The following is a 17458-nucleotide window of genomic DNA, read 5'->3' on the forward strand; positions in this document are numbered from 1 at the left end:
TACGGCGAGGTCGCGATGCTTCCATGGAAAGGGACTGGTGAGCTTTGTTACAGGTACTGTCATGGCATTTCTTGCTACTGGAAGGTGAGGGCGTGCATCTGTGTTGCTCCTGGACAGGGAAGGAAAAGGTAGGCTTTTGCGTGAGGGAAGAAGATAGACATTTTGTGCAAGGAATGGGTTGCTGTAAAGTGTTTTCAATTGGGGTAGCACAAATGATCTTGGTGAGATTAGGAGGTTGTTCAGTAAATAAAGGAGGGCAATGATTAAGTTGGTTGTGTGAATTATATTAGTCCTAGGAAAGTCCTTCGTATAGAGTAGAGACACGGGTCTTGTAATGAAGATTGTTTGTTAACGTTGATCAAGTTAACTATATAATCGAGAAGTATACTTAAATTTTATTTTGTTGATGAAAATTGGGATGTTACACAAGTTTCTAAATAAAAAGTAGACAATTTGGTCATCATGTTTTAGTGCTAATCAACCTTTGAAAGTTTCCATCATCTCGATAGTCATATAAATACAAATACTAGGTCCATGTGTATTTGCCAAAGAATGCCTAGTCAACTCTCATTGTTGTGTCTACAATGGTGTTACATTGTTGTTGGCATCTAGACTCGTGAGACAATTATCTCTTAATCACTAGTGTCATATTTGACTCAGATTACGGACTTGGAAGAACCAAAGGTGTATTATTGTTATTTTGTTAATTTGATCAGGTGTTGGGTGACTAGTTGTGTTCTCTCTTTCCTTGTAGATTAATGAGCTAACGGATAGATGCATGATTGCTACTCTTTTTTTACTTCACATGCCACTCCCCAATATGAATGTTCTTTTTTTTTCGTTTGTTGATTAGACAATATGAATGTTCCGACAAACCAACATTTTTTTTATTACAAAAAGCTTGATATCGTTACGTTAATAGTGCTACTATATTTTTTCCCCGCTCACAGTATCTGTCATGGTAACTTCAGCAACCGGATTTTAACCATGCTCCCTCTTTACGTCTTTACCACTCCAACATCAACACAGGAAGTTGTGCCGGGCTAATCAGCTCTCGACAAGTGCCCATCCTGGAGCCGAGCCAGCGTCCGAAAGCGAGCCGGTGCAGCCGAGCCAAGCTTCATCGGCTCACGTGCCCGGTCACGTGCGGCCACGTACTCCCAGGCGGTAACTCAGCGTGGCTGTCGGCCATGGCCGGGCACGTCAGGAGCTCGCCTTTCTTGGGAACGGGCCGTGCTGTGCCTGCTGAGACCCACGCCACGCGTCCCGCTGCAAGTAGGCCCCACCACGCAGCCCCACGCTCTATGTTGCCCTGCAGGTTGCCAGGGCAACGACTGGAAGGAAACCGTGTAACCCTAGGGATGCTCCAAAAGTTAGAGCGATGAGAACGCTGCCGGCCTGCCGCATTTACTAATGCATCTTGCGGTCCAGCAATGACACTTCATTTTGTTCATCTCATCATCTGGATCTCTCCATTCAATACGGAATAGGAAAGCATTTATCTCAATTTTTAGTCACCGAGAGTTCTTACATGAGCTTATTATAAAAATAATTAATTTACAGATATTCATGTGTATGTACTTGTTGAAAAGAAAGTGCATGTGTGCAAGGCATGTACAATTCTTGGTAAGTACAAATTCATTTTTCCAGGATTAGCAGCCGATAAGTTATCACTTCTGCTGCTATCATCACAAAGTCTGAATATATAAGAGGGATGCTGAGATCTGGAACAGTGCATCATGCATACTCGATCTCAACTCACTAGCATTATATTGAGGATACAAAAAAATTGCATGATTTGTTGTTTTTTATCAACACAAAGTAAGCACTACTTGAGGTTACAAAGCTACGTACTATAAAAAGGAATCCAAGCATTTGGATAAGACGTACGTAAGTACATTGCACTGTTTTTGTTTCGTTTTTTTGCTTCTTCTTCTTCTGATCTCCTCACTGCTTTCGGGTATCTTAGGTTGTGTAACCACCATTTTTTTAAGGGTGCAACTAAAATATAGAGCTCGTCAATCACAGGTGTGTTGTAAATTAAAAACTTGGATTGGATTGCAAGTTTTCATGCTGTCTCAGGCGAAGGTGATTACCGCATAAACTAATCATCTAATTATACAATCATTAATCATGTGTCCACCTTTCACCAATATGGAGCTTTGGATACCTTAGATCTCAGAAGGAAAAAAACTCTGGATTCCTTATTATTATTAGGACGTTGGTATAGAGACTGTAACGACGGAGTAATACTTAATTGTCAAACATGTTATCAAGTGGAAGCTAAGTGCACACACGTTAGTTCTTAAACTTGTTCAGGAGTACTATATATTAATATGCAGATTTGAATTTCTAAACTTGCCAACTATGTCACTTGAGCGTGTGCGTATATACACACCCAGTTTATATGGGGTAATGGGGGCCATCTTAGCGTTGAATCTAGTAGCTATGGGCACACATTTTCTCTTCTTGTGCAATCAAGTCAGACCTTTATTTTATCAGTCTGCACTACTGTCTCCTCTTTGATCTTCAATTTTGAAAATTCAGCTAGAATATTGCTTGCATGTATGGAACCCAATCTACATTGATTTTCCCGGCCATGTTCACTATATATATATATATATATAATTGGCATGTCCGGATGCACGCTTACGACTAAAGAGGTGTTTGGATACAAGTGGCTAAACTTTAATCCACTTATTTACATGCCAAATAGTCGGTTCAAATATATGCCTAACTATTAATCTAAATACACAGATAATGGCTAATTAGTTATTAGAATCCATTAGCCCTTGATTATTAGCTCTCATTATCTCTCATGTTTAGTCCCATTAGCACATCTAGAGCTAAACTTTTAGCACCCCTGTTTTAGCACATCCAATCCAACCACCACTACCGGAAACTCGTAGTTTCCCGTGTGCCAGAATCTTTGCCGTATGCACTATCTCGGGGTTTACCGTGTGCCCCTGGCACACGGCAAAGGGGGGGTCTCCCGTAGTGCACCTCCTAATAATACTACACAAGTGATTGATGGATCGAAGGGTGCGTGACGAATTATATATTCCACACCACCAGCAGCTAGCTAGTTCATCGATGGATCGATCGATCTGTGCGTGCCGCATGGACTGGGCGCACGCACCGCACCAGCAGCCGCCGCTAGCTCGTGATCTCCGGCCGGCGAGCAAATGAGGTTTCGTTCTTTTCGCCGTCTTTTGACCGGTCGCGGGCGTCGTGGTGGCCGAGCCGGCCGATCGATCGGTCATCGGTGGAGATGCCCTAGATCTTGGGCAGCTAGCTGCGTGCGACCAGCAGTGGTGGTTCCAAGGACGGCGACTCGTGCCCAGTTGCACTATTTTTAATCCGCGTGACAACTTTACTCGCCCGCTCGCCCGCTAGCTTTAAGAAAGCTTAGCGCGATCGAGCGCTAGCAGGTAAGCAAGGTATAGCCCCAGGCACGACGGCACAATTGATTAATTAATCGCTCGCTAATTAATTGTGCGCGTCATGGTCCCTAATCCCGACAAACACGCTGCCTTTTGGCCAATGGCGCGAGGATAAGCCCGAGACCGGGGGCGCGCGCGCCTGCTAATGGCGTGATTAAACCTAGCCTATTCCCTCGTCGAGTCCGCGCGCGACGACGGGGAAGACCACCAAAGCCGCAGCTGCTGATGGCAAAGCACACATCGATCTACGCATGCAGGCAGGAGAGCGATTCGAGAAAGGAGATCGATCAAGAAGAAGAGAGACGCCACCGCCCCCAGCAGGAGACGATCGAGAGGCCAATTCGGTAAAGCTCATCTCGGCGAGGCGAGCGTTCAGATGCAACAGCTGCTGCTGCGCTAATTCTCCTGATTCACACGTAGGTCATATAATTTGGTTTCGTGCCACTAGCTAGTTTGTGTGCATTGGTTGGCCTGTCGCTGTTTTCCGGCCACACAAGCTGAAAGCAACAGCGGGAAAGTCCAACCTCCGGGATGGCTTCACAGCCGCTGCCCATGGCCGTTCGTGATTTCGGATATGTCACCGAGAAATGCTGTCGGCTAGCTAGCTTGATCCCTAGGCCTGTTTAATTTAATCCTCCTCCTTTTTTTTTTCTGATCGAGTACATGTTGTACAGCAGCTTGGAGAGGACACAGCACCCACACCACACGCAACGCCCACGCACATCCAAGTCGTAACATACGCGCGCCTAAACAGGATTGAAAGTCAATCCTCACATATATAGGTCTATTTGGTTGAGCTCCATTTAATTCTAATTCTACGAGAGAAGTGATTCTCTTTAATTCTCTGGCATAAACTGTTTTCTAGAATCGGAAAAGGCTACTCTTTTTTTCCAGCTCCGATCCCAGCCTCTTAGTTCATTTCACATATCGCATAATCAGCAGAGAATCATCGCTTCTATCAGAAAAATTGTTTCCGTTGGATTCAGCCGAGAACCAGTTTTAGGAGCTCTACCCAACACACCCATAGTTTGGTATAAAATGTTGTCATACCAGTAATTGTAAAAGTTCTCCAGGCTGGGTTATTCACTCTTCTAGTGCAAACATTCACCCCAGCCCCATCTATAAATTAGTACAGTGTTGAACTAGGTCAGGTTCCTTTTTTAGTAGCATTTCTTTCTGTAGAGATAAAATAGGCATCTTAGTCCCTCAACTTCGCTCCGAGGGTCAAGCTGATCCCTCAACTTTCCGATTGGCCAATCTATTCCCTCAACTTATCCTTGGTGCTGATGTGGCCCTTCCTAGTAACATGAGACTGATGTGAACAATCATTTTTACCCTTGAGTCCTTCTTCTCATACTCAATTTTTATTATTGTATTATTGTAATTAATCAATGATATGGCATAATAGGTTCACTGTTGTTTCTCCTAGCATGTTGTTTCTCATATTTATTGAAGTGCCCTGTCCCATTTAATTTAATCTAGATCATATAAGAACAACATGCATATGTTTGATCAACTTCCACAGCACTGCTCAAAATGTGACTTGTGAGTTGAGGAAATAGCCAACGGTAAAGAGAACTTTTCACATTAGCCTCATGGTATTAAGGAGCTTCACATTAATATAAGGATGAATTCACTACTACAAAAAAATTAACTGTGACCTTTAAAAAAGCCCTTGAAGGCAGGCAGGAAAAATAACCGACTCAGTTAATGGCCAGCATTAACCTAGGCGGTCACTTTTTATTAACCGATACAGTTATACGAATAGCCTCGCAAAATTGATTAACCGAGGCAGGCACCGTTAAAATGCCTGCCTCGGTTAATATTGATTAACCAAGATGGTTGTTTTAAAACAATGGCCTCGGTTAATCTATTTACGGAGGCGGTCACCTTAAAAGCCTGGCTTCCAAAAGGCTCAGGCCCAGGCGAGACCCGATAACTATTGCGATATAAATATATGAAGTTAGGGTTTGGCCACTGATTTCTCTTCCTCTCCCTCTCCCTCCTCAGCCAACGGCCATTCCTCCCTCGCATGGCGAAGGCGGCGACAGCGGCCATGGTGCGCGGAGCTTGACGCTCAGTGTGCGGCATCAGCCGCGGTGCGCGGAGCTCGATGCTCAGCATGCGGCGTCCGCGAAGGTAGCGTTTCGCGCGCGGTGGCAAACCGGCGGCGGATCCGGCCAGGAGGGCCCCCCACGGCAGCGACGGCAGTGCTTCTGGAGCAGGCAGCGCGTGTGACGAGGCCGAGCTCGAGTGGTGGCGAACGAGACCGAGCGATGACGCGGGCCTTCGGCTCGAGCGACATGACTCCGTCGCGGCCTGGGCCCTTCTCCCGGCCCTCCCCTCCCAGTGGCGGTGGATCCAGCGAGCAGGGACCGGATCCGGGCTCCCCTGGCGGCGGCGCAAGCGGAGGCAGCGGTCTCCCTCGTAGATGGGCTCGGTGGGACCCTAGATGGACTTGGCGGGCCTATCCACGGGTTTTCTATTTTATTTTTGTTTTTTTATTCGATTAACGAAGCGGTTGCATTAAAAAACGCATCAGTTAAAGGATTCACCGAGGCCCCGAGGTGGTTGCAAAAACCGTCTTGGTTAATGTTTTTTGCCCGCCTCGATTAAGATTTCTGTAGTAGTGATTTGACCTAAAAATAAAAGTTGAGAGACTAAATTGGCCTTTTTAAAAGTTGAGGGACGAACTTGACTCTTAAAGTGAAGTTGAAGGATTAAAATGTCTATTTTTCCATCTGTAAACATAATACAAATAAAGGTATGCAACACTCTCCTGCGTAAGCAACTAAATAATTTTTCAAGGCGATGAGATTAGTATATATAATTTGCCGGTGACTGTGATACCATATAGAATGACGGATTGACGGTTAAGATCGCTTACTATGTTAGTTGCGTGATACTACCATAAGTATGTGTGTTCATGTCTCTCCAGCACCATAGATATATATTCCCGATGCAACTCAACCGGTTTATTATTTCGTACCCAGGAAGTTGATTAATCTTATAATTCAGAAAGCGGCAAGAAAGCGTTGGGGGAGGATGCACATTTTTATTGGTACATAAACTATATTTTGTCTTAAACATATACATGTGTCGTCTTGTCCTTCTTAATTTTATGAGATGTACGTCCTTTCTTAGTGATATATTTACTCTATATGTGTAGATGCGCCCGAAGGATTGGAAGATTCTGTTGTTCAATCACTCATTGATGAGGATACTACTACTTAATCTAGTGTCACCATGCAAGAAAGTAATAAGTTAACTAAGGGAATAGACAATTCTACACTAACTCGCATGTTGGTACTAAAAGTAACTTCTAATTCTAGTTTATCTCTTCTTTGCCGGTTCTTTCTGCTAGCTTTTGTTGCTGTTACAAGTAACTAGTGCAAACAATTCGTCCACGACATAGCATAGTTTATGCTCATTAACTATTAAGTCCTCGAATTAGCTGCTAGATTGCCATGTGTTGGAGTTTATAAAACACCACAAAATCTAGCTCCAGTTCAAGTCAAATACTAGATTATTACTGCAAAAGTCCATATAACCACGGATAATATATTAGATATGAGAAGTGGTTACCCGTAAGCAAACTACATAGAGTTACAGCCTTATGTTTCTTTTTTATATGTCACTGATGATACTATATAATGAGTACACACGAGCACCTTGTTTAATTTATATATATGCTGTGTGTGCAGAAGTCTAGACAAATCAACTATATTATCTGACTAGGGGGAGGAAACATATGGAAAGTTGGTTATCGTTAGACGCTTTTGTACGACGCAGTACGTTAATAAATGATGAACAGAAAAAGTTCATTTTGTAGGTTACTAGTACTTATATAAGTAAGACAGTAGTAAGTACTTGATTACAGGCCAGGCCTGCAACATCAACATCATTTGTTGCATCAATCTTTTTATAGTCAATGTAGAGTCATTTCTTTATATTACCCCACTGTGAATGTGCATGTTGCGGGTGAAAGTGCAACTTGTGTTAATCTGTGTGAACATAACACAGAATTGATAACCTTATGTAAGAGAGTTTATTAACAGTAAAAGCGGAGTCATATATAATACGATAGTAGTAGTAGTAATCAAGCCGAGTATACACTTCACATGTACTGTACGACATGATGAACCATGCACTATCTCTTTATCAAAAATACTTCAACGTCAACATATTCTTAATTAATTGTGATTAAATAAATCAAATAGGAAAAGATGCCCCTGGAAATGTATTTTTAGGGACGGGTTCGTTGCCCGTCCCTGAAAAAGAGGTATTTTTAGCAGTGAGAACTAACCACTGATTTTCTACCCGCCCCTAAAAATAGCGTTTTATCCGCCCCTACAAATCTTTATTGTAGTAGTGCTTGCATCAACATTACATTTTCTGTAAGTGCTTTCAAGTAAACATGAGTGAATTTACAGTGCTCGTAGTTTAATTAAGATAGATGACGCGACAAAACATCATCCCTCATCAGCTCTAATAATCAGTATGCACAATAATAAGCATGCATCCCGAACGACCCAAGTGGATGCGAATGATAGGAAATAATGAGAGCTCGCACATGCATGTACACAGTACAGGGGTTATATAGTTTATTAGGAATTTGGGATTGGCAAAATTAAAGAAGAGAAAAGATTCCGCAAAGACTTTGTTTGCTCGCTCGGAGGCGCATCACCTAATCATGTCGCCACTTGAAGCCAGCCGCCTCTCTCTTTCTCCCTCCCTCTCCCTCGCATGCACCCACCACCATTACCAAAAGCCAACGGGCGATTAGCTTGCGATTATTATTTTAGGGCTGAACGGCATCTTTGCCAGGGTGGAGCCTTTAGCTGAATGGCCGCTAAAGATAAGCACTACATGCACCTATTAAGACCAATAATATTGTACGCGCGTAGTATAGCATATGGTCCCTTGATAAAGTGACGACACCGGACATGAAATGAGAGGCGCGAACGGGAGGATAGAAGCAGCTGAGTGTGCGATAATAAAAAGGTGTTGACCTAAAGGAAATGCGTATGTGCTATTTTTTTTAAGGTGGAGAGAGAAAAATATTAACCGACCAAGAGTTGATTGTGTGTTTGTGCAAACCCCCCTTGTGATTGATAATGATTGATTTGTCACCCCTTTCAACTCTATAATTTAGTGGCTTAAACAAATTGTTAATTTGTCATGTCAAATCTAGCTAGCTATGTATTCGCTCCTGTCATCTCCAGCTAGATATCCGATCCCTCACATAGCTTATACTACTAGCGCTCTAAGCCTGGCCCAAAATGTTATCTTTGGTGTTGTTTATTTACCTACGGAAAAGTCTGGCGATCTGGTGTGCGGATGATGGATGCTTGATTCTGCTCACAGAATATGTGACCACACCAAATACTTAATCAACTGCTACTACTATATACTATATGCTCAATCTTTCTAAGATTACTATGCATTGGTTATTAACCGCTACTCAGATCATCTGTCATGTTCAATCTCTGTTAGTTCGCTAGAACAAGTAAACAACGCAGGGGCTTACCTGAATACCTGATGATCCAATAAACACGCAATTACTTGCTGCCGCCGATGTGACTCTTAATTGTTGCCATTCAGCTCGACCTACCTCTCTGCCTGATCCAACAACGCGGATTGGCTCTCGTACTCATCACTCATCAGTCGATCCATCAACCACTGGCTGTACTTGTGACGGACCGGCGGCCGCGCCGGCAGATTCAGTCATCTACAGGCAGTCATGCACTACAACGAACCCCAATCGAGCAGAGTGATGCCAAGCCGGAGGCCGTCGTGCACGTGACGGCATGGCGTTTACGCATGCGTTCACGTGCGCCGGCGTCGCGTCCGGACCGGACCGGACCACCACCTCCTTGCTGCCGGCCGGCAGGCCGGCCGGGCGCGGCTCTCTCGAGATATTCGAGCGCCCTAGCTACGACCTAAATCGCTCGGGGCCGGGCGGCCGGGCCACGCATGCGTGTGGCCGGAGCGTGCACGCAGCATAATCATGGAGATCGAGATTGAGGGAGGGGAGGAGGCCGAGGACCGGGCGCTGTCCGTCGCGCTGCACGTGCGCCGTGCAGCCGGGCGCGGCCGCCGAGCCGCCGAGGCGGGGGCCGCAGCATAATCATGTGCGAGCATGCGCCCCTCCACGACGTACCCGTCGGCCCCCCACGCCTCGCCATGTTCCCCGCTCGCCATTGGCCGCGGCCGCCCCCCGCCCGCGTGGTGCGCAGCGCGGGGGCGGTGCGGCGGTGGGCGGAGGACCACGGCCGCGCCCCGGCTGCCGGAGAAGTCCCCGCCGCCGTTGTGCGCGATGGGATCCGGAACACAAGCGCCTAAAAATGTCACTCGTTGGGCCGGAGAGACCTGCCCCGCGGAAGTCTTCGGGCCCAGTCGCAGAGTCGCGTTACAAAATGGGCCGTGATGGGCCCGGTTTCATTCCAGACCAATTAGCTTACTGGGCCGGTACTGTGTTATGGGCTTGTTGACACATTCTGACACACAACTAACGCAGCCCCCCCCCCCCCCCCGTTCCCCTCTAGACTGTCTGTAATTTTTCTTGTCAGTAAAAATCATTTTTATCGTGCTAAAAAAAGTAAAAATCATTTTTATTTTATTTTATTTTATTAATCAGTGTGATGTGTGAAGTGGGATACCGGTCGGTGCGTGAACTTTAGCCGGCCGGCGGCCGATTCTATGGTCTATACGGGATGTTGGTGCCGCACACACTGATCCTAGTTGTGTCTTACATGTGATTCTCAATTTCATCGAACTTCTACCGTTCTACGTGTATGGTGACGTTTGATTTAGTGTTACGTACTAACAAACTTCGGGGAGATTGCGTTTGTTCAACTCTGGCATACACCTGGAATACATTGAAAACCAGAGAAGATTCATCAGTGCGTCGTTTTAGTTCTTTTTCGGCTAAAAGGGACAAAATTTGCCCTAGCTTTCCACCTAATAATGTACACAAAGTGAGCAATGCAAGATTTCTTGACTAACTAAAGGACACAGAGAGTTCAAAAAAAAATGCTTACATTCACCTCAAAGATCAAAAGGTAAAACAAACATGAAACCGGGCTGGCCAGCAGCAAAAATTCATAACAAAGCAAAAAGGAAGCAATAGATCAAAAAAGGGAGAAAATAGCTATGTACCATTAAAAGGTCCCAAAGTTAGATATATACCATCATGATCCACATGTCATTGACTCATGTGAGCCCCACACGTCAGTGAGATAACGATGATATATATCTAACTTTGGGACCTTTTAATGGTAAAGATCCAAATTTTTCAAAAACACAAGGAATACACATTGTTCAAAGACGCTTATTTAAAAAAAATTCTAATTTTGCACACAATGTCACAATAAGAGTGCCACCACTTTTTTCAATCATCTATGACTCTGTCCACTGCTAGCTGTTGTGTGATGACCAGTATACCTTTTTCTAACATCTCTGAAACTATATTTTTCCTCGGGTAAAGTGTTGAACCACTTGTGCAAACCTATCTACTTACGCATTATACATGTACCACTCAGCATGTATCGATGTCAGACTAGTATCAGTTGATACACATGTAGCAAGAAAACGCCCCTCGTTTTGTGCTAAAGAAACAGGCAACTAAACGGCATGGCTTCTCAGCATATGCCCCCAAAATATAAATAAAACTACAGCTAGAGACGAGGACGACAAGAACGCACCAAGTTGTTGGACTCTCTCCGAAGTCCGAACCCCAGCTGCTCTCGACAGAGATGTTTTGACTCATCGACAACCTTAGTTAACTAGAACTACGACGCACCTGCACACCTCATGTATAGTATATATGGATGCATATATATATATATATATATATATATATATATATATATATATATATATATATATATATATATATATATATATATATTATCTCTGTTCGAGGAACTGTGGAAACAGACCTGTAAACTTGAATGCAACTCCATTGTAACAGGCAGAAAAATGCGTTCTAGAAGAGCATGACGGCATGAGGAAGGTCTTGCAAGGACATGGAGGCGAAGCAACCAAGGATCCATCAGTATAGCTATACGGCGGGACACTATGGAACAGCTAGCGGGATATTGTATTCAACAACAGATACGGTTCAGCCTGTGGTCGTTATGTTAGTTTAATCTACTCAGGGAAGCTAGATTCACTTGGCTTGTCTGAAACTCTCGGTCCAATGGGAGCTCAAAAAAGTCCTAGTTTAAGTGTAGTATCAGACTGTTTAATTTCTGTTAAGTACGCTTTGTTTTGGATTTCTTTCTTGAAAGTACATGCTTGAAGGACGCAAGGACGTCGTTGGGTTCGTCACTTTAGTATTGTGTGCTTGTCGCCATGTATAAGTGTTCCTTTCTTCCTGTAAATTAATACTACTTGTATTCTGAAATTGTTGTATGTAACTGGCGCCTGAAGCTGCTGCCCTGGTTCTGAATGTAGCCAGCATTATGCCGGATTGCCGGATGCTCTCTGGTATCAACTGTTTGTCTCCACACATTTAAGGGTGCATTTGGCAGAGCTCCCAGAGCTACTTCTCTGTTGAATCTAGTAGAAACTCTGCCAAACAGATTTTTTAGAGAGAGGGGATTCTCTGCTTTTTATGTGAAGTGAACTAAGAGGGCTTGGGAGCTAAAAAAAGTAGCTTCCCTTTATTATGTGAAGTGATTCTCCATTCTAATTTTAAGAGTTTATACTAGAGAATCAAAGAAATTCATTTTCTGCTACAGAATCAGGAGAATCAGCTCTTATAGGTAATGTGAATCAAATGGAACTTTACCAAATATAAGCCCTTAACTTCCGTGGTACTTGCATCTAGCACAAAGAAATGCGTTTTTAAAGGGGAAAAAAGAACTTTCTATTGTGGGTGGGTGTGTGGGTGGTTGGGGGGTGTCGGAACTCGCGGGGGCAGAATCTGAAAATTTTAAAGGTGTGGTTCTGGAAACGGGCTGCCTACTAAAGGTGTGATGATTCAACATTGTAGTGAGCAGGAAACTACGCATGTGCAGAGGATGTATGCTTCTCAGTTCTCACCCTTGTTGTTATTGCAGTAATTCTTGTCTCTATTGTTTAGCCCTAGAGTAACAAAAACATAGGCCACCATGCTAGAACAAAACTCCGTTAATACTGTCCAACAATGTGCTTCCAGAACTGAACATGGTACTTCAGTTTCACCGAGATTCTAAACCCCTCATTGATCCCAACACAGATGCAAAGCGTGCTTCAACCAAAACCGAAGAAGCCAGTGCACCACAGCTGTGCCTTTGAGCTCCTACGCTAGCTATTCAATCTTCCGATCCAGCGGCACCATCAGCTCCCAGGATCCACAGGTGAGGTGATACAACCCAAGCCAGTTCTCACGGCCTTCTCCCTGTCTCGACTATGCAGACAGGAACAAAAGCACAACGGCACGGTGACACAACCAAAGCTCGCCTCCCACTGTCTCTCGCTCACTCCCGCCACCAATGCGCTAGTATAAATACTCGGCAACGAAGCCGCTCTCGTGTCCCGTCGTCGAACGAGCTGAAAGCACGAGAGCATCAACGACGTCAGGCAGATCGACAGACCGAGCTCCGTCAATGGCGCCTACCAGCAGCACCGAGCCTGCGCCGGTCAAGCACATCACGCTGCACCACTTCCTGAAGCAGCAGCTGCTGCAGCAGCACCGGCTCAAGCCCGCCGTGATGTGGGGATGGCCGGCGGCCGCGGCCGCCATCGGGCGGCACGCGCCCGAGGATGCCGCGGACGACGACGACGGCCTGGGCGGGGCGTGGCCGCCGCGGTCGTACACGTGCGCGTTCTGCCGCCGCGAGTTCAGGTCCGCGCAGGCGCTGGGCGGGCACATGAACGTGCACCGCCGCGACCGCGCCAAGATGCGCGGCGGCCACCACGGCGGCGCCGCCGCCGCGGCGCAGGCGCAGCTCGCGGACGAGGCGGCGCACGCCACCGCGGCGGCGACCAAGTACGCGGTGCTGTGCCCGATCCTGAACTCCAATGCCGCCGGCGCCTTGCTCATTCCCAGCGGGGACGTGCTGCTCTCGGCGCCCGTGGCGCTGGCTCCCGCGCACGACCGGTGCGAGGTGAGCGACGATGAGGAGGAGGGGGATGACAAGGACGTCGACCTGGAGCTTCGCCTCTGGTGGCCGTGAACGGAAATCATGGAGAGCTGTTTTTTTGGTTATCTTCGTGATGATGACGATGTGTGATTTTTTTGCTGTGCCTTTCACATAATTTTTCATCGAATAATTAACGGCACGAGATTTTCGAACTGCCATTCAATTGAAATTGGAAACGAACCATTGAATTGAAATCGGAAATGAACGCTTGATATTTTGGCGACGAGTGTACGGTAAGGACAAGCCTCCGTGACGGCAACAAGAGGAAAGAGTTGCGGATTGCTTAAGTAGTAAAAAAATTCAAGTCAAATATTAAAGGCCCTGATGCCTCGATGTCATCCAAGTGCACAATCATTTTCTCCGGCGGCAAGTTGGTGTGGTTGCATAGATTTCCGACAGTTTTGAGGCGGCACCGACGATGCCAAGCTGCCAACTAGTAGAAAGTCTAGAAGCCGATAAGTGAGCACAGCTCGACTTGTTTTATATATACTCATTTTTGTTTATGAAATGTCATTTCATTTTATCTCCGAGCTGTAGGAAGCAATCAACTAAAACATTACTTAGTACATCTGTTGCATCAAGCTAAGTCAGACAAGTTCTTGGATTCTCTTGCTTATCACATAACTACGGCTTCAAACGAGGCAGAAATATCCGAGAAAAAAAAATCAAGAGTACTAAGATCCTAGCCGCGAATGCGAATCATTTCCATTCTGCCAATCGGTTAAACAGACTATCCAGCTTGCACGCAGAATCTGAAGTTCTCCTGAAATTTATGTTAAAACGGGCATGCCTTAGGTTAACACTCTTGACATGAAGCTCGGAGAAAATGCAGAAAACCTAAGGCTGTATGTGACTCACCGGATGAACCTGCAACGCCTGATGTTGAACCTTTTCTGAATGATGATTATGCTGCGCTTTCACCTTGCACAAAACCATGTTCGTTCAAGTTCTCCACCACATGCTCATTTATCATTCTCTGAGGATATCTCAATCTGCAGGTTCATTTGAACGAGTACAGACTTAGTTGACAAACAGAAGTTCTACAGAAACAATACATGCATCTGTCTAAATTGAATTGATTTGTAACTGAATATCTCGAGCACATATTCTGTAGAATTTCCTAAGCAGCTATTTTCAATTAATCAAATGAATTTGTATACAATAGCGTGTAGGGTTGAAACTTGGGTATGAAAGGCATAAATCACATACTATATTTCAGGGAGTTAAGTTTACATAAATAGCAATTCTTCAGAAAATAGAGAACTGAAAGATACAAGTTCTAGGAAGGCTCTACTTCTGTTTCGTCTATCACAGCCTCATTTTCCACATTGCCGGTGACACGCTTTAGCCGTGAAGCAGCTTTGTCAATTGCCAAATTCAGTTGGCTTATCTTGTCACCCAGTGTTTGACGAGTTTTCTGGATGCAGTTAGCATGTTAGCTATCAATCTGATATTGAATAAAAGAATTGCATGTATATTCGATTCCATACCTCTAAACCTTCATCATAATATTGACCACGCCGTGGCCCTGGAACCCTTTGGAGGCCAGTTTCATCGGATTCACTATCTTGTCCATTTTCATCCAACAAAGAATCCAATGTTCTGCTGATCTGCTCAAGTATGCTGAGTAGTTAACAACCACCTTTTAAATAAACGTTGTATAGAAAGAAAATCACAAATAATAGCATCAAGAGCAAGATTAGTACAGAGTACAGACGAACACAAAAGTGTTTTTTTTTCCATCAGATATCAACTACAAGTTAGTAGGTCATATGCAAGATGTATTAGTTAAAAATCCACGGTGGCAAATGAGAAGCACATGTTTGAGCTTGTTTACACCATAAATTCAGAACCTTTCTTTCTGCCGCATGATGGAGTTCTTGTTGGCTACTCTGACTGTTGCTAAACAAAGATGATGATTCTATATTCTAGTGCAGGGATTTATTGTACATGTGTCAGTGAAGAATACTTTGAAGGTTTGGCAATACCTGAGGAGCAAAGACATATCCCAAGGTTCCAAAGATTGCTCCCCCTATAAGAAATCCAGCCAAGAATCCTCCCCCGCCTTTAGAATCTTCACTGTATAACAGGATAGTTCCACAAATATTATAACCATGCAGTTGTAAACATATCACAGTAATTTGAAGACCCTGATCTATAGACAACATGCAAGAACGGAGGGGGGAAAGGTCATCTTCCTCATTTAGAAAGATGGTTCCACTACTTCTGTTATAATGCTACTAAGTAGTTGATCAGACCTAGTTGGAAGTATATATTGAACCAGACACATCCAAGACAAGCTAACGCTACACCAAGATGCAAACTGGCTATGTTAAAGGCAGATAAGTTTTAGCCTATCATGAACTGTTCAATTAGAATGATACATCACTCACTAGTTAGTGTTCAGTTGAATGTAGCTAGAGTGAAACATGAACACTGACAATCATCATTCGAACTCGTGTAGTTTCAGTTTAGGAGACAGATGAACCAAGGCGTGAGCACTCTTGTCATATTGATTTTATTCTCAATCGGAATATGACTAGAGCGGAACGTGAATACTGATGCTTATCAGTTCAAATTAACTCAGATGTGATTTCAGCTTAAAAGAGAACTGAATTGGACACTTCTGTTAGCAGCATTCTCCAACATGAACTGCTGTATCTAAAGATGAAAAGTAGGAGTAACTCTGCACCCGTACCTACAGTCAAGTACTTTGAGTATATCAAGAAAATAATGATAAGAGATTAAAAGCACGACCTTTGTGCTCTGCAGATGGTTAACTTTCTACAGTAGTTTGCATTCTCTGAACTTGACGGAACTGCAACCTGCAAACGATTTTTGTTTAACTTTAGCTTGTCGTTCCTGCAGCCGAATGTATTTGTATGTGCCGCACCTTCCACACAACAAAAGTAATGAAAAGTCAAAAGTTAATAGCAAACAAAGGGCCTACATATTCAATACAACTCATAAAAAAATTAGCAACAAGCTCCACTTTTTCGTCAAGCAAATAAACAGAACACCCTTTTTTTCCGTTCAGAATGTAGCAAATTATCACTTCATATTACTAACACTGTCTATCCATACCATATTTTGGAAATTTAACTAGCAGAAGCTTCAACTGCACCTTACCAGACAATGAGACAAGAAAAGAAATCCTAATTTCTTCAGAGAATAGACAAATAGCGTTTTCACCACAAACTCACAGTCCATTCCCTTCGTGGAAAAAAAAAGTCCCCGCCCCCGCTATCCCCTGCTCCCTCCTTTTGTATGCCTTTATACAATCCATTTTCCGTGGTGTATCTGTTCCTCACCAGTGACGAGACTGAGGATAAAATACAGCACAACACTAGCGAGGTAGCTACGGCCTAGATCCTTATGAAAGAACCCCAGAGACGGTGCGGTCAGTGCAGATGCCCAAATATGCCTCCAGCTGATACGAAGAGACGAGGGTCTGAGGCGGGGGGCACTCACCAGAGACGGAGAGCGCGGCGGAGGGAGCGGCCATAGCTGCCGGGGGTGCGGCGAAAGGGCAGGGGAAGCTTTCCACTGTGAGGGAGACGATGAAATCGGCCGCCTATCCTGCTGTCCGCCGGCTTCGAGGTTTCTACTCCTGCGTGCGTGGCCACGCGGCTGGATCCGAACGGTGAATGTAACGGAAGGGCAGAACCGTCAACCGTGGAGGGATGGAAGTCTGTCAGTGGACCCGATACGCAGGTTTATATGGGCCCAAGAGGCCTTTTCTGAAATGGGGCCCAAAAGGCCTGTGAAGTTACGGGCCGGGCCTGTGAAATTGGTCGCTCTCATTTAGGCCTGTTAATTCTCTTTTTACTCATTAGGCCTCTTGTCAGATTTGATGCTCCTCTTGAACTCGAGAACTGTTAA

At 44.7% G+C, this 17458-nt stretch overlaps 1 protein-coding gene across 1 annotated transcript; it reads right to left on the reverse strand.

The window, feature by feature from the left end:
• Positions 1 to 14038: 14038 nt before the first annotated feature.
• LOC120641607 lies at positions 14039 to 17208 on the reverse strand. Its single transcript, XM_039917796.1, has 7 exons — positions 17048 to 17208; positions 16334 to 16469; positions 15565 to 15655; positions 15067 to 15186; positions 14871 to 14993; positions 14435 to 14568; positions 14039 to 14339 (listed from the first exon to the last, which is right to left on the reverse strand). The coding sequence occupies exons 1-6, from the start codon at positions 17079 to 17081 to the stop codon at positions 14539 to 14541; spliced, it is 534 nt and encodes a 177-aa protein (XP_039773730.1). The 5' UTR covers positions 17082 to 17208; the 3' UTR covers positions 14039 to 14339; positions 14435 to 14538.
• Between the last annotated feature and the right edge of the window lie 250 nt (positions 17209 to 17458).

Source organism: Panicum virgatum, chromosome 7K (genome assembly GCF_016808335.1).
Source record: "Panicum virgatum strain AP13 chromosome 7K, P.virgatum_v5, whole genome shotgun sequence".
In the NCBI taxonomy this organism is placed as follows: Eukaryota; Viridiplantae; Streptophyta; class Magnoliopsida; order Poales; family Poaceae; genus Panicum; species Panicum virgatum.

Coding starts and splice junctions, on each gene's coding strand:
- LOC120641607 (XM_039917796.1), bottom strand. CDS start 17,081: ATGGCCGCTCCCTCCGCCGCGCTCTCCGTCTCTG. Junction 15,187..15,564: donor GATATGTCTTTGCTCCTCAG/GTATTGCCAAAC, acceptor ATACTTGAGCAG/ATCAGCAGAACATTGGATTC. Junction 14,569..14,870: donor CTGTGATAGACGAAACAGAA/GTAGAGCCTTCC, acceptor ATGAACCTGCAG/ATTGAGATATCCTCAGAGAA.